Source organism: Phasianus colchicus, chromosome 7 (assembly GCF_987193195.1).
Source record: "Phasianus colchicus chromosome 7, bPhaCol1.hap1.1, whole genome shotgun sequence".
NCBI classification, from domain to species: domain Eukaryota; kingdom Metazoa; phylum Chordata; class Aves; order Galliformes; family Phasianidae; genus Phasianus; species Phasianus colchicus.
Genome location: NC_143442.1, coordinates 29,473,109 through 29,498,935, shown reverse-complemented (window position 1 = coordinate 29,498,935; position 25,827 = coordinate 29,473,109). Strand labels below are relative to the sequence as shown.

General features: G+C 41.5%; 1 protein-coding gene across 3 annotated transcripts in view; it reads left to right on the top strand.

Annotated features, from left to right (window-relative positions):
- Positions 1–336: 336 nt before the first annotated feature.
- GLS (glutaminase) overlaps positions 337–25,827 on the top strand; it is a 51,566-nt gene continuing 26,075 nt past the window's right edge. Inside the window, exons 1-8 of one of the 3 annotated variants that reach the window (XM_031604438.2) lie at positions 337–665; positions 4,447–4,524; positions 6,672–6,768; positions 7,218–7,339; positions 12,679–12,808; positions 13,878–13,957; positions 15,646–15,809; positions 19,885–19,943. In XM_031604438.2, the coding sequence (XP_031460298.2) occupies positions 337–665; positions 4,447–4,524; positions 6,672–6,768; positions 7,218–7,339; positions 12,679–12,808; positions 13,878–13,957; positions 15,646–15,809; positions 19,885–19,943 (1,059 nt within the window). Of the gene's footprint in view, positions 666–4,446; positions 4,525–6,671; positions 6,769–7,217; positions 7,340–12,678; positions 12,809–13,877; positions 13,958–15,645; positions 15,810–19,884; positions 19,944–25,827 lie in introns of those variants that run through there. The other 2 variants (XM_031604435.2, XM_090144307.1) reach the window with 2 other exon arrangements.

Sequence of the window (25,827 nt, the reverse complement as noted above, 5' to 3'; positions counted from 1 at the left end):
CGCTCGCTCAAACTTTCCCCCCTCGGAAAATGGAGGCGGCGAGCGGGGAAACGGCGGGGGGCGGGCCGAGCTCGGGGCGGTCCCGGCCCCGCCACGCGCCGCGGGCCCGCCGCTCCCCTCGGCGCGAGGGCGGTGCCGCCCCGCGTCCCCGCCCGCCTCCCTCCGCGCCCCGCGGGCGGCTCGTCCCGCGCCGGGAGTGGCGTCCCGGCCAGCCAACCGTCGCGCCGCCTGCCTGACAGTTAGGCCGCGGCGGCCAATGGGCGGGCGAGGGGGCGGGCGCAGCGGGCCGCGAGCGGCGCGGCGGGCCGGCGGCCGGGCAGTCGGCGGAGGCGCAGCATGATGCGGCTGTGGCGCGCGGCGCTGCTGCGGGAGCTGCGGCTGCTCGGCCAGCCGGGGGCGGCCGGCGGCGGGCCCGGGCCCGGCTCCAGCTCCCGGCGTCTCCCGCCGCGGCTCGCCGCCCTGAGCGCCGGCCCCGCCGCCCGCCGCGGTCCGGGCCCGGCGCGGGGTCTGTGTACCCGCTCCGAGGGCGCCCTGGAGGAGCCGGGGAAGGGGGCCCAGCAGCCGGCGGCGCCCGGCGAGCCCCCCGCCGACGGCGGCCGCAACAACAACCACGGCGGCGGCGGCAAGGAGCTGGCCGGAGGCGGCGGCGGCGGCGGGGGGGAGAAGTGAGTGCGGGCGGGGCGGCGGCGGCGCCATGTGAGCGTCCGCGGCCTCCTCACACGCGGGCGGAGCGGGAGGGGCGGGCGGCGCCCGGCAGGTGCGGGGCTGCGGGCGGGGCTCGGCACGATGCGGGCGGGCCGGGGGGGAACGCCGGGCGGGACGGCGGAGCGGGGGACGGACGGGCGGGCGGGGGGTGCTGCCGCGGGACGGCCGGCGGGAGCCGTGCCGGGGGGTTGTATTGATTGACTGATCGATTTTCTCGCAAGAGTTGGAAGCCGTGTCGCCTCGCGTTAATGACGGAGGACGTCCGTCCGCGGGCGCGGAGGTGGCGGTGCGCGCAGTGCCGCGGGGCCTCGGCCACGGCCCTCGGCGGCCCCGGAGCACGCTGCGTGCCGACGGCTCTGCCCAGCGCTCTGCCTTGCTGGTTCTTGGCCTTAAGTAGCTCCTGAAGGAGCCCCGTTTGTCCCCCGCTCCCTTCCGCTTTGGTTTCTTGATGAGCGCGCTGAATCTTCTCCAGGTTGGACGGATAACTGCAGGCCTCGTGGAGATGCGTTTCCTTCGGCTGTGCTCGGATCGTGCCCCTCTTCTGTCTCCTAGGTGGCCCGTGAGTCTTCTCAGTGCTACCTCTGGGGTGGCCTAATTAAAACCTAATGCCGGGCTCCTTTCCCCGGCTTTGCCACGCCTCTTATCTAGATGAAGAGAAGCCAAAGAGGAAGAGAGGCGAGGAAAGAGTGCCTCGCTTTAACGCGCAGCCATGCCTTCATCAGCCTCATGTTAAGAGGAAGTCAGAAGAGATTCCACGAGGTCGGGCAGGAACTGCAGCTCGTGGCTTGTGCGTAGCTGTCCTTCAGAGAGGGCTTTTGGTGTGAACTTGTGCTCCTTCGGCCTGTGGGCAGGGGGAGAAGCTCCCTTGGTCTTTTTCCTCTCATCCCACCAAATGTCTGAGCTGCTGGGCTTGGGCCAAACCTTTTGTACGTTGAGATATGGGCTGCTTGTGAAGGCGATGCTGGTTATTTCAGCTAGCAGACTCCTTAATCATGCGTGTGCATTGGATTAGAGAACTATATAGGACATAGTGCGCATAGATAAATGATTATAGTTATACTGTCTCTCATCATTTAGCCTTCTGTGTGAATTAGCTCTATGTGTAATGTTTTGGAACAAAAAACATTTCTGGCTGTGCTTCAAATGGGCATGGCCTGAAGACTTACTTCCACTTTCAGTGAGAAACACAGACGTTGCCATCAAAAACATACAGGAAAAAAAAGCCCCAGTATGGCAGCTGTGGTGGTTGCAAAGGTGGTTTTTCAAAGAGGTAACGTTTCCTTTAACTGAGCTTTTAGAACATCTCCTGCTGATCAGCATCAGTTAGGGGGGCCGTGGAATTTCTGATATGTGTGGGGAGACTGCATAGTCACAAACCAGTTAAACAGTTCTCACATTTTTGGCCTTTGACAGAAGTATGTGAAAGTCAGATAGTTGTGCTTTGAGCATTCCTACACAGTGAGTAAAGAACAATTGCATGAAACCTATAGCATGTAGTTACAAACAAGAAAAAAACTGAGAACTGTTTCTTTGCAGTTCAGTTTGGGCAGGAATTCCTGGTGGCACATCGGCCACACTCATTTAATTCTTCCACTATGGGATTGCAAACGTTTTACTTAAGCATTTGTACGTGGTACCTTACACGTAGAAATCTTTGCTGTGTCAAGACAGTGCAGGGTGCCGAAGAAGAATGTTTGAGCAGGCAGATTTCTGGGCTATCAGCTGGCCTGGGTGAGTGCAGGCTGCACTCTGCTGGCTGCAGTGCAAGGGCTGCTGTGCTGAGCTGGTGGGTGGAGGGGGTCCCTCTGGAGGGCAGCAGTCCCTTCACTCTGTGGTCTCACCTGGGACTTGTTAAATTTTGGGAAGAAGAAATATCTGAGGTTAAGCTGAGAAAGCAACCATTGACTGGTAATTCTGTTGACTGAAGGTTGTGGATTAGAAGGTAATCATTGCTTCATGCTTAAGTGTTTAAAATGCAATATCCAAGTGCAGTCGTAAATGATCCAGATACGATCTCGTGTAACGTGAGATAGTGGCTACTTCTGCTTTCACTCTAACTGCATTTTCCTTCTTGCATTTTATACTGGATAGTAATAGGATCACATATAGTTTACCTTAGTATAAGCTACTTCTGAGTTATGTGGACATGTAGTAAGGTGAGGGAGAGGAGCAAGACAGAATTTTGAAGTGTAGCTGACTTACAGTAATGCTGGTACAAGCGTATAGAATCCAGCAAAGCAAAACAGAAGAGTTGTTACCATTGTAATGTTTTTCCCTTAGAATCACAAGAGAGCACTACAGCTCCTTTTCAAGGCCAGGGGTGAATTCTGGAGATAACTTTTTGAATTTGTTTTGCTTTCATACTCAGGCTGAATTCCAGCGGAATCACTGGATGTTAATAAGGCAGCTATTCATCTTGCTGTGCTCAGCAATGCAGGTGCATCAAACTATTGGGAGTTTTCATTCTACCCAAACTTCTCAGAGTAAGATTTTGAAGCAACAGTTCTTGGTTTCACCAGGAGCACTTTGACATCTGTTCAGACGTGGCCTGAAGGTTATGAATGTATGGCTTTCTCTGGGTCTTCTGAGCTCTCAGGTAAATGGCTCCCTGCTGCTGCTGGTGGGCTCCACGTCCAACTGAACAGCAGCCACTACTCAGTGTGACAGCTTCTGCAGGCTTCATACTGAGCTACAGATGGCAGCCCTGGCAGCTTTCACTTGTGTCTTCTGGTTAGTAACACGTGATCCATGAGTAGCCTTAATGTGACTTCATATCATTTTTTGTTCTGCACATCCCATTTTGCATTTGCTGGTTATGCCTGGAGGTAGGAATGTTTCTCTAGGAGAAGGCTTCTTGCTTTTTTTTTTTTTTTTCTCTCCCTGTGTGAAATGAATTGGTAACCACTGTCCAGCTGTTTGAAGGCACTGTCTGAAATGAGAAGTCAGCCACTGTATTTGATACGTAACCTCTTGGTTAGAATCATAGTTGTACTTCGTATTAGAATAAAATCCTCCACGGAGTCTGGAATAAGCACTGTACTGATGCAGAAGGGAAAACTGGGGGAGGTGTAGGGACTGTGAAGGCCTTGTTTTTGGATTTCATGCATTCTGTTTGTCTTGATACGTAAGGAACAGTGTGGAGCAAACTGTGGCATTGCGTCTAGCTCACAGGTTGCAGCACTGCTAAAGAAGGCTAATTGTACCTCTGGTTTGGGTTATTTCCTTTTTTTTTTTGTTTTAATTTATCAAGCCATTATTGACATAATGGAATAAAGCGGAATTTCCACTGTAGTCTGGCTGTTCCCTTGGTGTGAAAAACATGGCTCTTTCCAACCTGTGTTGAATAACTCTATCTTGCTAAGTGTGCTGCTCACAGTGCCAAAATACCGCTTTTAGGTAAAGCAAACATGGGTTACTGACATCAATGACCTGACAAACTGCAGAGCAAGCCTTTCCACCTCTGTTTAACCGATAAACTTTATCAAAGGATAGACTGTTTGACACAGGGCAATTTTCTGTAAATATATCAGGTGCTGTCCTCTTTGCTTTGGCAGTCGGTGCAGAGCCGTTGTTAAATTGAGCTGACTGACCCAATATTGAACAGCAGCAGATGTGAAAGATATGGAAACTATTTCACTTTGTGCTGTGAAAGCTCCATCTCGCTTCAACAGATGGAAAAAGGCAGATAAAAATCTTGGTTGCGCGTCTAAAGCTTTTGTCTGTTTTTCTGCAATCTTCCAGAAAGGAGTTCCATGTTCGGAGTAATCCTGAATCCAAGTGGAACAGGGAGGTTTCCTCTCCCAGAGCTCCGGCACGCCGGTAACAAGTCTTGTTGCATAGATGTTGTGTAAAACATCAAGTTGTTCTCAGCACTGAGCTGAGTTAAATGCTCTGTGTGCGTGGGTGAAGCTCAGGGCCGTCGTGTGGCTCTGTAACCCTGCATGGCTCTAAAACAAGTAGATAGCTGCTGAGCTGCAATGCTGCTGCAGGAGGAGAGTTTGATCTGCATGTGGATTGGTTTGGTTTTGCCAGCTGGGTCTGGGCATCCCGCTCTCAAAAGATGAGCAGTGCAGTGTGCTGCGTGGAAGACGTGAATTTTCTTTAGGAAAAAGGGCGTTTGCTTGAGGTAGCTGTTAGTGCCCGCCTCGGTTGAGTTGCCAGGCTGTCTGTGCGTTAGTCAGCCAGCTCTGCTTTTAAAAAAATCCAGGCTGGAACACAACGAGAGTTCTGTGGGCTTACAAAGCTGTCTTCTGTTCGGAGTATGGAAGTACAGCGTATTACACTGGAAAATGAGAAGTGAGGTTTTTACTGCTGGTTCTAAGTGCTAGTTAGGAGGAAAGGGGGGGAGGCGAGTGCAGCCAAAGGGTTGCTGTACGTTTAAGAGGGTATATGGAGATAATCAGGTTTTTATTAAAAATAATGAATCATGAGTGTGACCTGTTCTTGAACTACAGCAAGCGAGTGCTGAGAGGAGAGGGAGGCGTAGCACCCATCTGCAGGGCTGCGTCGGCCACCCGTGTTCTGCGCTCCACTGCAGGGCTGCTTTCTGCAGCTTCCAGCCCTGCAGGCAGCCTTGCTCTGCTGTGAGGGGCCACTGATCCCAGGAAGGCTCTTCTGAGCAGGAGTTCCACTTGTTTCTTGTGTGCATGTGCATACTGCTACAAAAATAGAGAGAATGCCTCAGGACGGTCTGCTTTTAGGTAGTAAGTCTCAAGCAACAACTTGTATGTGTTATACCATAGTAACAATGTATTCTCAATGGTAATAGATGATAGGGTTGAGTTTTAACATTAGTGGCTAACATAAGGTGAGGCTGCATCCTCTGCATTTCCCTTATGTTTACTGGAGAACTTTTTTTTGTTTCTTTTTTCACTTGTGAAGCATCAACGCACTACACTGGCTGTGTCAAAACTGACGTCAACGCTTGAGGGTATTAAAAGGAAAGATGTGAAGCCCTTGGCTGCCGTTGCCTGTAGCCCTTTGGGAGCACACAGTTCCTAGAGCAGCCTTCCAGCTGCATGTTACAGAGCAGGGCTCATGGGGAGCCAAGGGATTGACTCAGCCTTGTGCTGTGACCTGCTGCAGGGGTGCTATGCGGTGTCACAGAGGGGAGAAGCTGTGAGCTGGAGGCAGCTCTGTGTTACGACATGCTGTTCTGGGTGGAATCTGATAGCATTCCTTCGTGTCTCGCTTAAAATGGAGAGCTAAGTTAAGAACCAGTACAGATGTACAAGAAGTACATCTGGTTGTTAACACAAGGGAGAATAGGAGGGCCGCTGTATGGTACTGATAAACATACTGACTGTTTGAAGATTTATCTGTACTGCATGCAACTTACACTGTCTGCATTGCTGCTTCTGGTGCCTGAGATAGTTCCTGTTAGTGGATTATGCTGCAGATGGCTTCACTTGCTTTCACTGCAACTGATGTGGCCTACATAAGCTTCCAGAAGGATGGGACACTCCTGGGAGTTCCTAAAAATAGGATTATTTTGAAGAAAATAACGTGTCCATCACTTCTTGCCTTCTCTTGTCTGTGAAATTCTTGCATCAGTCTGCTCTTTGAGCTCTGTTACAAGGCGTGCTGGTCTTGGAGCAGACATTTTTTATCCACTATGCACGTAGCACTTCTGTCCTCTGTATGATCAAGCAGAGGGAAATGCAATGAATCTGCTCCAAAGAATTTCCAAATGCAGTCTCAGAAAGACATTTGTCAGCGAAAAGGTGTGTGTTAAAAATGTTTCTAAAAGCATCATATGTATGCCTCTAGTGTTACAATTTTTCCTACCTTAAGCTGTATTAAACCCTGATCATTGATACAAAAAAAAAAAAAAAAAAAAAACCACCTTTGAAATTAATACTAGTAGTTATGTTGGTAGTTAAAATGTGTTTCCTTGTGAAAAATGCAAACGTATAAACAAAAATACTCACTGATCTGTGCATGTGTGTGTTGCTTTTTGTTTTTAGTAAAGGGAAGCAAGGTCTCCTCCCTAGCTTGGAAGATCTGCTCTTCTACACTATTGCAGAAGGACAAGAGAAAATACCAGTGCATAAATTCATAACTGTAAGTTTACTGTTCCTGAGTGCTGTATGAAAGCTAACTGCTACAAGGTGGTTTTTTACGTTCTGGATGCAAGAATATAAATGAAGGAATTCATGTTATAAATGGGTTGCTGCAACAAGGAATGTAACTTTTCCCCTTCCTCAGCACTGTTTGTGTAATTGAATGAAAATTCTTGTGCTGTTATTCATTTATTTGTTGTACAAGAGAATATGCTTCAAAGCTTCTGTGTCTGTGGCACAGCTTAGTGGTGTTTGCGCTTAGAGAAAATGCAGTTGGACCACTGTGGATTTTGATCCAAACCATAGCAGCCCTTTAATATATATCTTGAATATCTTGATGTTGATGGTGCCGTGGCAGGTAGTTTTTATATTAATAAATGAGACTGAACAGCAGAGATCTTTGTAATAGCATACATCTTCATTTAAGTAACTTCTATCTTATTGTGATAGGCACTCAAATCTACAGGATTACGTACGTCGGATCCCAGGTTGAAAGAGTGCATGGATATGTTAAGACTGACCCTTCAAACAACTTCTGACGGTGTTATGCTGGACAAAGACCTCTTTAAAAAGTAAGCTTTGTTGTCAGTGTTATTGTACAACTCTGAATGAATGTTCTGTGTGTGTCACTGACATCTGTCTTGGGAGAGACCGACAGTACATAGTTGTGTAGTAGAAAGGAGTCCAAGCACACATCTTACTGTTGGTATTTTTGTAAAAGCAGCTTCTGTGGCTTCATACAGCAAGCAGATCTTGTAATACTCATCAATGCTTAATGTATCAGCATTACCTGCATGTGTACCTGACCCCATCCTGCAGCCCTTACTCAGCTACCAAATAAATGGATGCAATGTGGGTTATTTTCAATAAATTTGTAAATCTTCTTTCTTTCTGCTTTTAATCTGAAGTCCGGGGAGCTGCTTCTATGTAGTTCAGAGCATCTTGGTACTGAGATCAGAGCATGCATGTAGATAATTCTAAGTGAGTATATGAGAAATAGCAAAGCTGAACTTCACTCTGCTATGCAGAGATGAGAGCTGTAGACCTGCTTTGATCTGTTTTGGAAAAGATTTATGTGCCTTATTTTAGTGATAGTTTAAGGGAAGTCTGTGGTTGTTTAGCTTAACAATATAAGCACTGTTCAGCTTGTCTTCGGTTCCTTCCAGACACACTCCTTCAGTCCCCTATTAATGGCTTTTGAGTGCCAAAAGATTATAACTAGGTGCTCTTAAATCTTGAAGTGAAGTTTGTAGTCTATTTTTGTGTCCGTTCTTCCTCAATTTGCAGGGTAAATGATGCTGTATCTGAAAGTTCCTTCTTTCATTACAAGCTTTTTTCAAAATGATATATTTCTGTTCTGTACAAGCTTTTTTTTTTTTTAGTTAATGGTGTACTGGGTTCCTTCTTCTGGTAGTTTGGTATGTGTATGTATATGTACCAATATAAATATGTGGGTATACACACACACACACACACAGATAATTGAGAACAACTAGTGCTTCTCATACACACGTGCATCAAGGAGAAACTATGGAGAGTACTGATAGCATAAACTTGACTAAATCAATTAAGCCCAGTCCAAATTAACTGTGAATTATTTTAGGCCACGTATCTTTTGTTGTAACAAAAGATTTAATACCCTTTTACTCATTTTACTAGATTGGAATTTGACTTAAATTGCCTGATTTTGAAGACTTCTGGCTTTTTGGTGTTCTTCATCTTAGACAAAAAATTGGAGTAAACTGCCATGTTACAGTCAGAACAGTTCCAGATTTTTGTCTTTGTCTCCAGAGGTTGGAAGGTTGGTTGGGATCATGAATCTCCAACCCCCTGCCACATGCAGGGCCACCAACCTCCCCATTTAATACTAGACCAGGCTGCCCAGGGCCCCATCCAGTCTGGCCTTGAACACCTCCAGGGACAGGACATCCACAACCTCTCTTGGCAGCCTGTTTCAGCACTTCACCACTCTCTCTGTAAAGAACTTCCCCCTGACATTCAACCTAAATCTTTGCTCCCTTAACTTGAAACCATTTCCCCTTGTCCTGCTGTTATCTACCCTTTCTAAGAGTTGATGAGAGGTTCTGGAAATGAAGACTGGATTCCCCACTTCCAGCCAGAAAGCTTGATAATTTTCTTGAAGCAGGTGTTCATGTTGCATCAGTGTAACATAGCAGTCTTTCTTTGTATCTTGATACATCGCTAAGTCTGGATACTGAAAATGGTGCTGGTGGTATGCTTTATGTTTTTTGGTACCCTAGTTATGGTACTACTCAAAGAAGTGTATAGATACAACTAAGGTGCTAACAAACTAGCTTGTGATATGTTGATCATTGTGTATGGCAAAAAGAGGAAAGTCATAATGGAGTTGTTTTGAAAAGGGTGCCAACTTGAGTGAGATGGTAGCTATTGAGTAACAGTTATGAGCTTAAACTTCATTCTTTTTCCTATTAACTGGCTTTTTAGACTTACTCCTTGTCACAAGGTACCTCTGTCCTGTTTTGTTGACCTGGAATTGTGGTCTTGCTGGCCAAATCTCCTCTGATCTGCTGGTGGGAAGCAGCAATCTGGGTCTGTTCTGTTCTAAGCATCTGTTACTGGATCTCAAACAGGCTTATCTATTTCCTGTGGAACAGCTGTGCTGCTCTCTAAATCTGGGCAGCAAATCCTGGGGAAAACTTTAATATCAGATATACTTAACCCAGGTATTAATAAATGCTTTCATCCTATTTGTTTGAGGAAATAAAAAGCTATTGATAGAAACTGTAGAGGACTTTTGCTATATTTCTATAAATACCTCTTTTTTTTCCCCTGAAGTTGCACTTATTCGTTTCTAAAATGTCTAAATATATCATACACTTGACAGACATCATCTTCCTAGTTGGAACTGGAGCTTCACATAGTGCTTATACTGCAGCTTTTGAATCAAAAAGATGTGCTAAGATCCCATTCTGCTGTATAGCTAGCCTAGCGATTCCTTAAAAGCCATGAGTTCAGAGTATCTTGTTTTAGCAGGTAACTACTTTGTTTAGGAAAGCAGTAATCAGCACTGGGAGCCAGAATTTTAAAGAGAAGGGATAAACGCAACAAGTTTCATGACAAAAGAAATAAGATGATCAAAATTTAATGCTACAGACCTGTATTTATTTTTTTTAAGAAAAGTTAAAACTCAAACCACGGCTTCCAGATTATGCAGATTGTAAGACTTGAATCCCAGTCTTCTGTTAGAGCACTGAGGAGAACACAGGGAGCTGAAGGGCACTGGGTTGAGGTGAGATGTGTTGTAAGCTCAACAGTTTTGTCCTTCAAGGACAGTTTTGTCCTTGAAGTAGGCAAGTCAGTTACAAACCTGTTTTGGAAAACAGATGTGATGATTTTTTACTTGTCACTAAAATATTCACGAGAGAGAGTCATCTGTGAATATCTATTCTCTTTGCTCATCCATCTTTCTGATGGGAGTTCATTGAACTTAATCCCTGGTTTACCCTTGAGTGAAAATTGCTTGTTAAAGTGCAATACCAGTGCGTTGCTCCGAATTGCACATCCCTGATAAAGCACATGCAAATGCATCACATGCCAGTAATAGACAAATATTCAGAGTCCTTGCTAACCATACTTCTGTCTTTTCTACCTAGCTTTATTTTGACCTCTTGCTCATGTGAACAGCAATGTGATAGTATTGCAACCCAACTGCATTGTTAGGCTGACATTAAAAAGTTTGGGAAAATGGTGATTTGAGATAGGAAGGAAGCACTCCTACCTTAAACGCTATTCATACATGCAGTATGTAATAAAGTCTACTTTGTTCTTGAAGTTTTCATACTGCTCCATTTCTTCTAAGCCTCAGCCATTCTTCTCTGAAGGGTAAGGTGGAACATAAACTGTCTACATGCTCCACTGGGGAGATGTCAGCTGTGGAATATTAGAGGCTGTGAGATGAATGTCCCCTATTGATTGAAAGTATCAGTGCTGCATAACTGGAGCTCACTAAGACCTCTGCTGTTTTGCCCATGCAGTAGTTGTTTGCAGTACTTGGCTAGATGAACCGAACCCCTGTATTTAGTGCCTGAATTCATACAATTTGCCTGGATTAAGGAGATGCTGATCTTGGCAGTTGCAGAAATGCAGTGAAATCCTTAACCAGCACGGCCATTTCTGCAGTCAGTGACTAGCTTAAAGCAATTAAATTATTTAAGTGAGACTTGATGTAAATTGGAAAGTATAAAAATGCCCTTTCTGCAGTCTAATGTGATATCAGAGGAGTGTTTTTCAGCACATGCTGCCTTCCTGTTGTCATGTTGCTCATGCTCTGACTTCTTGGGCTGTTTTAGTAGATTTGGATTAACTTCATTTTTTTCTAATGAGAGTACTTGATGCTGTCTATGTGATACAGATGATGTGCTGAAATGCATCTGAAAGGTAAATCTAATGTGTGTGTATATTCTTCCTTCTGCACACCTGGCTGCCATAATTGCTCTTAATTACTTTTGAAAAGGGGTTGCACCACCTGCAGGAAGGCTGCTGGGAACAAAAATGGGCAGGGTTTTGGCAGGCTGTGTGAAAAGGAAGTGGACGAGCGTGACAAATCACAACAAAACCAGCTGAAACTGCTGTTTTAATGTAGCCTTACAGTTTATTACAGGCGGAGCAATTCTCAGATTACCAACTTATGTACAAGAAACTTCTCTGCTGTTTCTCTTCCTCTGTTGGAGGGAAGGACAGACCAGCATTTGGGATGGTTGTCTGTTGAATTTGCAGTAGGGTATTTAAAGTACAATGGAATTCAAAGTGAAAGTGAAGCTTCTAAAAAGGGAAGGGGATGCAAAGGGAGGATAATTGTATCTGCTCAGTCATCTGCATGCAACTTTATTCTGACCTGGTGATGACTTCTAACCATAGGATTATTGAAGTAGTGTTCAAAGTGATGTAATCTTTAATTGTTATGAATAACTCCTAATTGGAAGAATTAAGTTCTCCTTCCTAATAGAGGAAGTTCCTATATGTTCTTGAGTTCTCATCTGTCTGAAATAACAACCTGCTTCTGCTTTTATGAACATTACCAGAAAGTGCAGTAGGAACGTTACCAGATGTGTTAATTTGGTGTTAAGCCTGCCTTTCTCTTTCTTGCACTAGGATGGGGCTGTTAATCCCCTTTATCGGCTGTGCTTTAACGGTGTGATAACAGCTCCCATTTCTCATCCTCTGCTCCCATTCACCCCACCCACAGATACAGCACTTAGCACAACTTGTCTCACCTCGTGTTCCCAACCTCCATTTCCTCTGTTTCTCCTAGATCAAGTCCTTTCCATTTTACCTCCTTGGTTTTAAATGTCCCCATGGGCTGATGTTTGGAGAGTGTGGGTGATGATGTGATTGTATTCTAGGTTAAAATAAATCAGAAATGGGGATAGTCTGAGGTGAGAGACTTTGAGTCCTTTTCAGTGTTGATTTTTTGTTTGTTTTAGATGTTAGCAAGGACTTCATCAGTTTTTCTATTCTAACAGCCCACGTGTTTTTCAACTCAGTTCAGTTTGGTGTGTTGGCAGCTTCCTTGCTCATTAGCAATCTTTTGAACAAGGGCTGGGTAAGGCAACTTTCACTTGTGTTGGTCCAAAGAACTGGGTGGCTTAGTTCCTACTTGAAGGGAAATTGATGGTACTTTGCTGTACAACCCCACAGTTGAAATAAGAGTTTAAAATAGAATGGCATAGAAGTGAATGTATTCAAACAATTATAAATAACTTTTAAAAATAGGGATGAAGAATTCCTTCTAATGGAGAGCTATTATTTTAGGCACAAAAAAACTTTAAAGGGACTGACAGTCCTTAAGAAGCAATTGCACACTGTTTAAGTCATCTTTTTGTTACATTTGTCCAACTGCTAATACTTATTTTCCTTTGACTTTTTGCAGGTGTGTACAAAGTAACATTGTATTGCTTACTCAAGCTTTCAGAAGAAAGTTTGTCATCCCAGATTTTATGTCATTTACTTCACATATTGATGAGCTATATGAAAGTGCTAAAAAACAATCTGGAGGAAAGGTAATGTTGCTTATAAGTTCAACTTGAAGCTTCTCTCAAATTCTTGATATTAACCAAATTTGTCTGTTCTTTTTCAAGTAGAGGGCTTTTCTTCATGTTTTTAGCAGAATGTGAAATTGATAATTTGATGGAAGTAGTTGCTAAAGTTCAGTTTTGTTTGCAGCTTGTAAATTAAGATAGAAATGCAGCTCCGTATCTTTGGCCATCTTTTAAAATTGTCAGGCTGAAGACAGAAAATACTGTTGGTCTTTCTTAATTTTATCCAAGTTATAAAGCTGCTATATTACTTGCTACTAAGGCTGTCTGTAACTGTTTTTCTAACCTACAACCTGTCAGTTGTGTGAAGTAGCGTAGCTGTTAAGTGCTAACTGTACTGTGGTTAGTAATTAAAGTTTATACCAGTCATTGTTTTCAGTGGTTAATTGAAAACCCCAAACTTTGTTAGAATTTTCTTATTTGAAAGTCCTAAATATGCTATAAAATTGGACACGGATTGCTTTTAGAACACGCTGCATCATAGAATGGCTTGGGCTGGAAGGGACCCCAAGGGTCATCAAGTTCCAACCTCCTGCCACAGTCAGGGCCACCAAGTTCCATTTCTGGTACCAGACCAGGCTGCCCAGGGGCCCCATCCAACCTGGCCTTGACTACCTCCAGGGATGGGGCATCTCCAGCCTTTCTGGGCAGCCTCTTCCAGCACCTCACCACTCTCTCTGTGAGGAGCTTCCCCGTGACATCCAATCTAAACCTTCCCTCCTTCAGCTTAGATTCATTCCCTCTTCTCCTATCACTATCTACTTGAGTAAAAAGTTGATTCCTCTCCTGTTTCTATAATCCCCTTTTGCTGAATGCTGAAGTTTGTTTTTTCATTGGAAAAAATACTTCATTTGATAATGGTCTTGTCAGTATAACAGTTTATATTCTTAGGTTTGCTTTGTGATGGTTTGGGATAATACAGTTGTACCTCTCACGTCCTCTCCATGTAATTATTACCGTAGACATACACTAACATACAGTTAAATATTTTGGATGATATAACATCTCTCTTTTTGTTTTTTTGTTATGATAGGTTGCTGACTATATTCCACAGCTGGCCAAGTTCAGCCCTGACTTGTGGGGTGTGTCACTTTGCACAGTGGATGGGCAGAGGTATATTTTTAACTTGGAAATTTTGCTGTTTCAGGAAGTTAAACTGTTTGATAGATGCAGCACTTCCTGGTATCTCATGTTTTAATAAAGAAAAAGCATTGTAGGAGTTGTTTAAGAAGTAAACCTACTTGGATCTTCTTTGTTTTAAATTTCTGCTGAAGCTAACTGATTTGTTTTTATAAAGTGTTCCTTTAGTAGTATTTGTAATTACACTGTAGAGGTGGAATATATTGCTTTTAGGAGCTGGCAACAGATAAATAAAGCTGAGGGTAATTTCAGTGATCACCAGAGGACAAGATAGAGGTGATGCTTATGTAGTATTAATCTTTGAAAGCTGATGATCTTTTGTCTAATAGCATCCATGCTTTGATTTAGGCATTACTTTTTTGCATTTTAATGTTGTTACTCTACTCTAATTTTTATGACCACTGTACATCACTGGATGAATTTCACAAGAATATTCTTTACAAAGGAAGTGAATATGTGGAAACTGGACTGAACTTTGTTCTGATTTTTTTTTTGTTGCTTCAGATTTACCATACTGTCTCCTGTAAGGGTGTGTATAGCTCTTAATATAGCTACAATGATTTTTTTTATTGAGCAATGACTCAGTGCAGCAGAAAACTGAGCCAAATGTAAAGCAGTATCTCACATCATCTAGCTGAGTGGTGAGGTGAACTATTGTGTCATCCTTTGTGACCTCATGATGTGAGATAAACGTTTGCTTGCATCTCTGCTGTAATGCAATTTGATGCAGACATACTATGTAAGCTGAGTATCAGAATTCTTAGGTGTTTAGTTTGTCCCAGCTGAATGGAGCATTCTTGAGTTCACTGGGCTGCCTTATGGTGTCAGTGCACAGGAAGACATTTTAATGTCATCTGTTATGATCCTTTTTTTTTTTACTGTATATTGTGTGGTCTATAATCTCTAACAAAGTGCTGTGCAAGGTTTTTGATGTGCCTCTATTTAATCTAAGTGAAATTTCTACCACCATTTTAGCTTCTTACTTAAATGGCTGAACTGTAATAGAACAGTTTCAAAAGTGAAGAATATTCTTCTCAAATATATTGAATTAGCATTTGCGTTGTTTTGGATATTGCAAATTGCACTAATGACAGCTTTTGTAATACTAGTTTTTGTAATGTTTAATATTGTTTAATGCTAGTTTTCATAATGCCAGAATGCTTCTGTAAATTTCTTTGGACTTTTCTCAGATTTTCTGCAAAAAGACAAAAACACTTCTGATTTTGCCATCAGACATGTGATAGCTTGGAACCTTTTGTTCTCAATGGGACATATGCTGCTTGTGTGAGTCATTCTCTCAAGCAGTCTGGATTAGGTGTTGCAAATAAACTTTCTGGAAGATGTTATTTCATGACTTCAGTAAAATACCTACGCCACTATCAGAGGGAATAGAACTACTGATAGTTCAATTGATAGTTCCAAAACAGAATTGGCTCTCATTTTTGCTTCTGTATCCATCACTATGTGTAAGGGGCTATATTCAGGTTGACTGTACTCAGTTGAATATATGTGGTACTAGAGTTCTGGCACCCTGCTGGTATATAAAAGTAGTTTAAATAACTGTATTTTTCCTGTGATTAGTCCCAGTACGCTGAGAACTGAATGAAGCACTTACTACAGCTGGAGGAGAATTTAAGCATCTTCATTTGTGTTTTTCCCAGGCATTCTGTTGGAGATACCAAAGTTCCTTTTTGTCTTCAGTCCTGTGTAAAGCCTTTGAAATATGCTATTGCTGTTAATGATCTTGGCACAGAGTATGTGCACAGATATGTTGGTAAAGAGCCTAGTGGATTAAGATTCAACAAATTGTTCCTGAATGAAGATGGTAAGAGCTACTTAATATTTAATAATGCGTTTACAGAACAAGCTACCCTTTTTTTCCCCCAGTATTTTTATTTTACTCTATCTTCTCAAGTCTCACTGTTGTTGTCATATAAATGTAAAAGCTATCTGTATACCACCTGGCCTCTGCAGCCTCTCAAAGGCTGGAGCTGGTTAGTTTACAGAAGTGAAACTGAACGTGCCTTCCCACGGATGAATCCAAATTTAATTTGGCTAGTGATTCAAAATGGTACTTTTTTTTTTGTCTGTGACAGGAATGTTTTAGCAAGAATGTCTTGCACAGTACCTAGATTCATTCTTTTTGAATGGCATTAATAAACAAGCATGAAAAGTGCTATTTTGAGTGACATTATGGTAAAAATCTGAGAAAGGTGACTCATGTAGCCTTAGAGGAAATGCTGGATGTTATCTCTGAAACACAGATGCTTCCAGCAGATCTTTCTCTCCCAGTAAAAGGACAATGTTTCTGTTGCCATGGCAATCCAATTAATATTTAATTAATAAGACTGAAATATTTTTGTCAAGGGCTGTATTGAATTTTGTCTTTGTTACAAATATTGATAGAGACATTCACAAACTATAATGCATAATTCTATTTAGACATACAGAATGATTAGACTGTAGTCTTACATTACTATTACTCTTGAAGAGTGCTTAAGACAATCTTGTAATGGGAATTGGGGTTACTAAAAGTTGCACCAGAGTGCGTGAAATTAAGAGAGAAGACTAATGCATGTGATGCAAACGTTTATTAACTTTTATTAAGTATGTTGTTGTAGTTTGGGTGGTATAGCTGACCTGAGAAACGTGTTAGCTGAAGGGCTGGTCACATTCACATTGGTTCTGTACAGTCTTTAAAGCAGACAGTAGAAGTCTGTTACATGGAGAGGGAGAGAAGTTACATTTCTGCAAGTAAAAGAGGAAGAGGGGAAAAGGGAGTATAGCTTGTATATAAAAACAAAGTAATGTGAAGCTCGGACATGCAGCATGTCTGGCAGTTTTAACATAACCCTTTGATCAGATTTGAAAACACACCCTGTATACGTTTAGTCCATTGGCTTTCTAATTGTTGTAGTTGGTTTTTATGTCTGTAATGAGGATTTTATGAGGTGATTTACAACTATTTGAGAATTGTTTATATATGCATCTGAAGTTGTTTTTGTTTTTTTATTTCCTACTTGCTATATATATAAAGTTCTTGTATTTCTTAATTTACTAGTACTGGAAAGATTTCAGGTAGTTTTAAATAGTGGAAAAAGCTAACAGAACAAAAAGTGTTGATAAGCATCATTTATATTGTGGGTAAGGTCTGTGCTGTGCAACGTAAATTTGGAATCTTATGCAGCCATGTGAGTATTCAATTTCAAAACTATTTTTAATCAAGGGAAACAGTCCACCACGCAGTTCAGATTTCCAGATGATTAAAGCAGTTTTCATGCTAATTAAAAGTTGCTTCAAGTAGCTTGGGAATTTCACGTAGTAAAATATGTCTGAAATATACATCTCCAGGAATATTAACTTCCTATAGTGATGGAGTCAGTTTGCAGTATGCTTCCTGCTGGTGAGTTCACACTGAAGTATGTCTGACAAGACTGTATCTACGCACAGTCAGTGTCATTTGTTCATATATGACCTTTTGATGGTGGTCATTTGAAGTGTTAGTACGGTGATACAGTTTCTTAGTAGAATGTAGTCCAGTATTTTGGTAGAATCTAGTTCATTAATAAATGTATTGTGCTTATGTGGGGGTCTGTCAGGAAATGGCTTGTGCTGCTGAGTGATTTTGTCATCCAAAGGTGGATTTCTGTAGGTTTTGCATTACACAAGCATGTTCTGATGCCCTTGTCACAAGGAACTAGTCACAGCATGCCTGTCCTGTGTGTTAAAATGTTGGTTTTGTGCATGTGGGCAGCTTCTGCTTTCTCTGCTTAAAGGCTGCAAATCAGAGTCGTGCTGGGAACGCTCAGTGCCAGCGGTGGGCAAAATGTCAGAACTGGTGACAGAAAAGCAGTGTAATTTGAGTTTACAAGCTCAAAGGAAAAGTCTGGTTTGCATAAGGCATAACTGTGTGGGATGTTGCTAGAGCAATCTTACTGGTGGTCTGGCAGACTTGAGTTATAAAGAACACATTTGTTTTTCACTGATTATAGCGATGTCCAGGGAAGAGAATTAAGATGACCAGATAAGTCATGTTTTCTTTTGAGCTTTGATGTATCTATTAAATTTCCTAACTTTCCTACATTAAAAGATGTAGTAGACAAGCGTCCCTGTCCCACAGTACAGACAGAGCTCTGTAGCAGAACAGTGTGTTTGCTCTTCAGGCTGCTAGGCAGGTTGCTTATGCAGAAGAGAAATGACGCAGTGCTGTGCTTAGTCAGGGCATCACAGCTGAAATGGAGTGGCTGTTAAAAGTGGTGCTTTTCATTAAGGGTAAGAAGATGAATTTACTCTGAGGTATAATGAGATGGTACGATGAGACAAGAGACTTGCAGGGACACCGCCTAACAGTGGGTTTTTTCAGTTGAAGTAAATCATTGCCTCTATTTGATTAGTGTGTGGTTAGCAGTGTGTGCCAGTTAGCTTTTCAGAGCTTCATACCTCTTTTGAAGATAAACAGACGAGTCTGTTGACCTCTTCACAACCTGTTGTGATTGCATTCTCTGCTTTGGTTCCTTGTCATACAGTGTGCAGTTCCTTGCAGGTGGCTTCTTCTGGGAGGTAAATGAGTTGCTGCTGCTCCTATAGGAAAATGACTGTAACTTTTGGTAGGGGCTTATGAAGCAATGAAGGTCACCAGTCCCACATAATCCGTGGCTTGAGGGAATGTGGGTGGTGTGGTAGGTAAACTTGGCTCCTGGGAGGAGGAGGATGCTTAGGGAGGGTGTGGGTTTGCAGCATTGGGAGGATTTTGAGACAGCTAGGCAAAGCCATGGGTGACCTGGTCTAACCTCAGCAGTAGCCTTGCTCTGAGTGGGAGGGTCCATGAGGTGAGGTCCCTTCTGACCACCAGCATGAGACTCTGCGAGTCATTCATCTTCTGGCAGCTTAAAAAACAGCACAGAGGTTTTGGTCCCTAAGGAGGCAGAGTTTGCAAGCTATTGAAATGGTAAAGTCTCTCAAGTTTCCTTTACTGTATGTATTAGATATTAAAAAAGAAAACAGTTGATGTTTTTAAATGTTCCTTTTTTTTCCTCCCACAAGTTTGGAGTTAAAGTAGCAACAGATAAAAGGAAGGATTCAAAACTGTCACAGTATTGTTTTTTAGACAGTGTAACCCTCAAAAAGCAACGTCCTATTTTAAAAGCCAAAATGTTTAAAAGGAAGAAAAAGAGAACTAGGAGATAGATGATGATGAATGAGAACTTGTATAAACCAGCAGACAGAAAAGCAGACAGCTAATCAAGAAAGTTTTTTTACTTTTATTTTTGCTGGTGGTTCTTCCTATGGGATGCAAAAGTATTGATAATATGGAGGAGTTCAGTTATAATAAGGAACTTAAGCTGTGGCAGGTGTAAGTCAATTCTGAAACGTTAAATCTTGGTGATGATGGGGGAAGAATTATTTGTATTTCAGAAGAAGGCCATAGAAACCTCTGATTTCTGAAGACTTGGATTGCTGTATTTGTGTACAGAAGCGAGGAAATGGAAGAATTGTGGAGGCATTTTATTTCTTTAAATTACCTCTTGAACATTTAAAATCACTGAGACTTGGAGAAAATTTGGAAGTCCCTTAGGGGTGTTGGTTCTTGTTGATGCCACATTGATCAAATTGTGGATCACTGGAGGAGGTTGAGTATTTTAAAGAAAAGGAACCTTGCCAAACCAATGTGTTTACTGGGTGTTAAGTAGCATTAGGCAGTTTGTTATAAGTTGTAAAATACTTAGCTCAGAATTGCCAAAAAAAAAAAAAAGAAAAGTGAGATTAAAATATTTCTAGTTTGTATTCCATTGTTATAGTTTTAAATCTTATATCTATCATTTTTCACTTCAACCTTTGACTGGTTTTGCTTGGCAGATGTGTCTTCGGGTATATATGTAATTGAAAACTTTATTTCACAGACAAGCCTCATAACCCTATGGTGAACGCTGGAGCAATTGTGGTCACATCTTTAATCAAGGTAAAAAAATCATTTTTAGTTTCTCTCAGAGAGTTTTAATAGAATGTAGGAAAGTATCCTTGTATGTTTTCATTGTTTGTGTGCAGTATTTGATGGCAGTTTGCTTGTTAGCAGGTAGACAAGCTGGCATATTTTGGAAGTAAAACACTTGCAAACCAAAGCAGCTTCAAACAGTTTTTAAAGTAGTAACAGTGTAGCTGGAAGACTTTAATGGTAGAGTTTTTAGTTTTGTTTACTTCTTTAACTGTATAACACTTCAAATGTTACCAGCATGTCCCCATGAACAAACTCTGTTATACTCAATATGTTTCCAAATGTCTAATGCTTATGTAACATAAACATAGAGTATTTCCTGCTGTGCAGAAGGAAAGGAAGATCCTGGGGTTTCTGAGGGTGATGCAGTTACATTAATTTTAATATGAAATTTACCTACTATTAACATACTGTGTAATTGAATTACATTTAACTTATGGTATGTAGTTTCTTTTGGGATGCTTAATGTACTTTCTTAAATGTGCTGGGGAGCAGCCACCTGTATTTGCAGAGCTGAATAATGACTTCAGTGCATAATCTTGCAACTTCTGAAAAGCAGTATTATATTTTTTTACGTTAGAATAGCTGTGTCTATTGAAAATGACATGAATTTCATGTAATGCTAATGTTTGCCAGATACTTGCTGTTTCTGCTTTTTTTTTTTTTTTTTTGGTAGGCACTGATACAAAACAAACCTGGTTCTTGGTTCTTTAGAACTCAGGATACCTGCTTAGAGGGCTGAGGATCATGTCAGTGCCCTGGAGATTTGAAGTAGAAAACTTAATGCTGTTACTTCAGAGGTCTAAAAAAGCCTTTGTCTTCCTTGTGTTTCATACTTCGTTAGCTACAGTCTGTTTCTTACCTCCTGTTTCCAAATTGTTGGTTTTACAATTTCTTAGATCATGATTTTTTTTTTTGTTATTTTATATTTAAAGAAGGTGTAAGAACTCCTGCTTAAAGACATTTATCTTTAATAGCTGTAGGTGAAAGAAAATGGCCTTAAATGTGACAGGTAAATTTATTCACGTTTAATATTTTTAAAGGTTGACTGAGCATTGAAATTCACTTGGATAACAGTGAATTTTAAAATATGACTTAACACACTTGTCAAAATGTCAAGATGTTAGACCTTCCTAGAAAATGCCCTGTTGGTCGTAAGGCAAAACACAAGCATGTGCCTCTTGCAGAGGGCACATAGTTCTTGATAAATGGTTTACTTTTAAATAGACAAAGTGGATTTGTTTATTGCATGTAATTGTGGTATTTGTTGAAAGGTTGGGGGATTGTTTTGCAGGGTGGGTTTTGTTTTTTTTTTGTTTGTTTTCTGTAATGTTCTTACTAAGAGTATTGCACTGCACTGATGTTTTTGCATGTGGTAACTGCACGTCTAATGGACACATATCACACTTATCACTTCATTATTTGTTTTCACTGTGATTAAAACGTAGATTTTCATGTACTGTTTTCACAAAGATACCATTTATCATTTGACTAACTAACCAAACTAAACATGGTATTCTGGAAGAAGTTAGAGTGTCAAGAACTTACATAAAGTCTATGTTTTCTTGTGAAATAACTTCTTTACAACCTCCTTCTTAGCAGCGTTCCTCCTAAACTGTTCAGTGACTTAAGTAATTCCAGTTTGCATTTGATCTAATCTAACTTAGATTTTTCTGGGCAAGGTGGCTTCATTAACCTTTGTTCTGCCCTCAGTTTCCCTGCATTTGTGTTGTTTGATTTCAGGTGTTACTTAAATATGTTGATGGCTGTATATGGCTCGTGGAGTCCGAGATAATGAAAAGGCTATTAAACAAGAGCAAATGTGTCACGTGTGACAGGTTTATGTAGTGATAGCATGTTGGTAGTTCAGGAGAGATCGGTGCTGTATTTCAGCATTAAGAATGCTTTTACTTCCTTTGAGAGGGATTTGCTATATTACCTTTTCCTGATTTATGAAATTTTGCATCCATTACATGGTGCAGGACTCAGCCAGCAGAGATTAGCATGTGTGATTGTGTCCATTACTGCCCTTAAAATCTGTCACAAATGAACATCAGTTGTGGACAAGACATGAAGCTTAGAGTCATATACTTTTTTTTTGTTAGATTATGTAATGTGTTGATGTTTTATGGGGGGGAAGAAACAGTTCTTGGGGTCACAAGTCCAGCTCTGACTGCACACTTTGGAACAGAGCACAGACCAAAGCAGTCATGCTAGTACTGATATCTGTAATAGTAAATAATAATGAAAACATACGGACATGCCAAGTTGTGCATTTGTTTGCCTTACTGTATGACCTACTCTTACCAGCTTACACGATTCTCCTGACATGCTTGGAATGTGTTCAGATTTTATTGCCTTAACTTATGGCTCTGCCCTAATGATATTTGCATTGCAAATACAGACCGTTTCAGCAATTTAAAGCGTGTATTTGGAATGAAAATCTTTTAGCAAAAGGACATACTGTAGTCTGGCTTTAGTTTAATTAAGATCATAAAAAGCCCTGAGGGCCTTTGTGCTTGTTTGTAATTGTATGGCCATTTGTCTTTATTACTAGCTGAGGTTATGTAGTTAGAACAGTTCTGAAATAATAGCACTGAAAAAAATAGTAGTGGCAGTTATACCCTCTAATGTGGAAAAACGGTGGTAGAATAAAATAAAATCTTCAGGTCTCCAAGGAAATGCTTGAAATGAGGATTCAGCTGCTGGCCAGATCGAGTACAGGTGTGGTGCTCCTGAAGCACCCAGCTTTGTGTAAATCACAGTCTTTGTCCCTAGTATAGATAGATGGAAATGCTTTCTTTTCTTGTTTTTCTGAAATGTTACACTTGATTCTCAGAGCGTGCCAACTGCAGAGAGATCCATGGTTGTGTCAGAAGCCATGGCTGCCTGGGGAAGTTGCTTAGGGGTGCTGGTGGGGAGGTGTGCAGGGGGCTGTGGATGCCTGTGGAAGGAGTTGTCAGAGGAACCAGGGATTAGTCCAATGTCATTTTTGTTGTTATGTGTCAGGGTTCTGTCTGCAGGTGAAAGCTTTTCTAGGTGACCAAGGTTTTGGGCTCCAGCCTGGAGCTGCTCCTGCAGGGGCTCTCCTTGGCAGAGATCTGCTATGTGCAGTGCCTGTGAGCTGCAAAGGGACAGCCTGCTCCTCTGTGGGCCTCTCTTGGGCTTCAGGGAGCTGTTGCTGCATGCCTGGAGCACCTCCTGCCCTCCTTCCCCACTGACCTCAGTGCCTGCAGGGCTGCATCTCTCATGTCTCACCTCTTTCCCTTGTCTGCTGCTGCACAGCAGTTTTTCCTTTCCTTACATCTGCTCTCCCAGAGGTTTTGACTGGTGTTGCTTGCTGACTTGTCTGACAGTGGTCTCTGGCTCTGATCTGACACGAGGCAGCTCTTGGGCTCTGCTCAGAGTCCATCCCTTGGGCCCCTCTGCTACCAAAGCCCTGCTGTGTAAGCCCATTGTAGGACTATGAGTATTGCTGTGCACCCTTTCACAAAGTTTGGTGTAGGTGAGGGTGAAAATGCTCATTTTTGTTGACCCTCAAGAGAACATAATTAATAGAATAAAATGTAGTGAATCCCATATGCTTCAGAGCATTCTATATATGCTGGTAGACTTTGAAGTATCTGTGTCTATCAGCAATGTGAAAACCTGCCTAGCTGTTCCCAGGTCTGTTTGTTGTCAGAATACAGTCCCTAGAAAGCCTATACAGTCCTTGAGGAGAGGAGAAGAAAGGCACCTTTCTTACTGGCTTTATTTATCAGTGTAGTTAAAATATATAGTACAGATTTAGCTTTACCTGCTGTCTCCTACCTGTTCTGTTTGCCCTTCCTGATAGCCTGATGTGTAAAAATACCTACAGACAGCTTTAAAACCTGTGTTGGAGTTGTGATCTTCACTCCAAGATACTTGGCTTTGATTTGAGGAAGGTTCCTCTCATCCTGAATTTTTCATTTTCTTGTAGTAACTAATTTTGGGTAGAGCATACATACGTGTCACTTTGTGCTTGTTTTTTATTACAACTCAGATGTATTATGTGTTAATTAACATAGAATGTGCAGTAGTCTGTGGCTTCCCATTTTGGATATGTAACATTCAGTGGTTACCTATGAAACTGTATAATCCTTGAAGGACGCCAGGATGTTTTTACGTGTATTTGAAATGGTAGCAGTCTTGTTCTTTGTGGGTTGGATGCTGTCTGTGACAGTGTGCTCTCAAGTATTTCAGAGCTGAGAATGGTACGCTAAGCAGCCAAGACACCAGCTCTCACAGAACATGCCCAGGTTAACAAATAAATAAAAAAGCATGTAAGTAAAGAAAGCTAGAATAAAGATATTAAGTTTATCTAAAATGTACAAATGTAAAAATTGTTTTCTTGCACTCTAACCTAGCATTAGGACTTTTTTCCTTGATGTTTGCTACAGAATATAGTTGTAAATTATGATGGTAACTTAAAAAAGAATTCCTGATGTATTTTTGATAATCATCTTCTACCTTAAGTCTCGTAATCCAGCCTCTCTTTATTAGTTTGGCTTGGATTCAAAGTGAAAATAGTATTTTAACAAGAGACACATGGTAAGAGCTTATGTGGTTTAAGTTTATAAGCATTTAATGTTGATCAATGAAAAGAGGCTAATATTAACTATTTTTCTAATAAATATTGCCTGATTTTTCTTCTTGCAAGCTCTCGGACGTATCTGTGCATCTCTCCTACATACACGCAGGCTTGCAACTTACTTAGTTGTGCTAGATTGCTTTGTAGTTTTCCAGTTGAAATATGAATAGTAGAAGTACCTTGTTTGAATACAGGGAAGATCACTAGAAACCTTTGACAGTCCAAAAAAGGCAAACCCAAAACAAAAAAACCTGATGATGGACAGCTGTAGCTTTGCTGTAGTTCTGAGTGTTTACAGAATTGTATTGAGCTGTCTTTTCCAAGTTGGATTTTTTCTGTCTATCAAACTGCTTCAATCTTAACATTTTTTTTATTTCATTTTGTATTCATTTAGAAATGTTGTTTTCATATGTATATACACACAAGCATGTATACAGTCAGTGTGTATATGAACATATGTTCCAGTAAATGCAATAAGTGTTTGTGGACTTAGTGCATGGAATGTTTCCTTCTATGTCCTAGGCAGGTGAATTGCATCTGAACAACAAAAAAGTTTTGTCTCAGTGCTCCCAGCCTCAGAAAAATGAGAAGCATTTGTACAAAAACGGGTGGTTCCTTTCTTTGTTTAAATGATTATGGAAACGTTGCTCAGCACGCTGCTAGGATTTAGTCTGCACTTAGATTTTAATCTCAGAACATGCATTGTGTTTGTTTCTCTTTAGCTTTCTGGAAGGAGGGAGGCATGCACCTGTAAGCTGCTGAAGCAGGGAATTCCTAGCTCAGTTTTATTGTCATCAGGCATAAGGAAGCAAAGTTTTCTGTTTTAGTTATGTTACGTTAAATTCATTCTGATGTCTTGGTCCTATGGATACTTAGGCAAATATCTTAGGTGCCATAAGCGGTGTAACTTGAGCAACATTGCTCTTGTTTGATGTAAGGTACCTGTGGACGTTTGTGGAGCGTCACGGACTGAAAATGCATCATCTTGATCTAGTATGCAGAAGGTTTTCTTCCTAAGAAGTGAAGTAGATGCAACCGCTACAAAGAAACCTTTTTTATGAGTTGATGCAGAAAAAGTTTGCATTGGGTCTTTTGCCCACAAACTGTATAGGCTGCTGGAAAAGCCAGGTTTTTATTGAAGGGCAAGGGATTCTTTTTTCAGCTGGGAAAAAAAAATGACTTATGATGTATTTCTATTTTTGCAGAAAGCATGATCCCTTTCTCCCTCTTTCTTTTTTT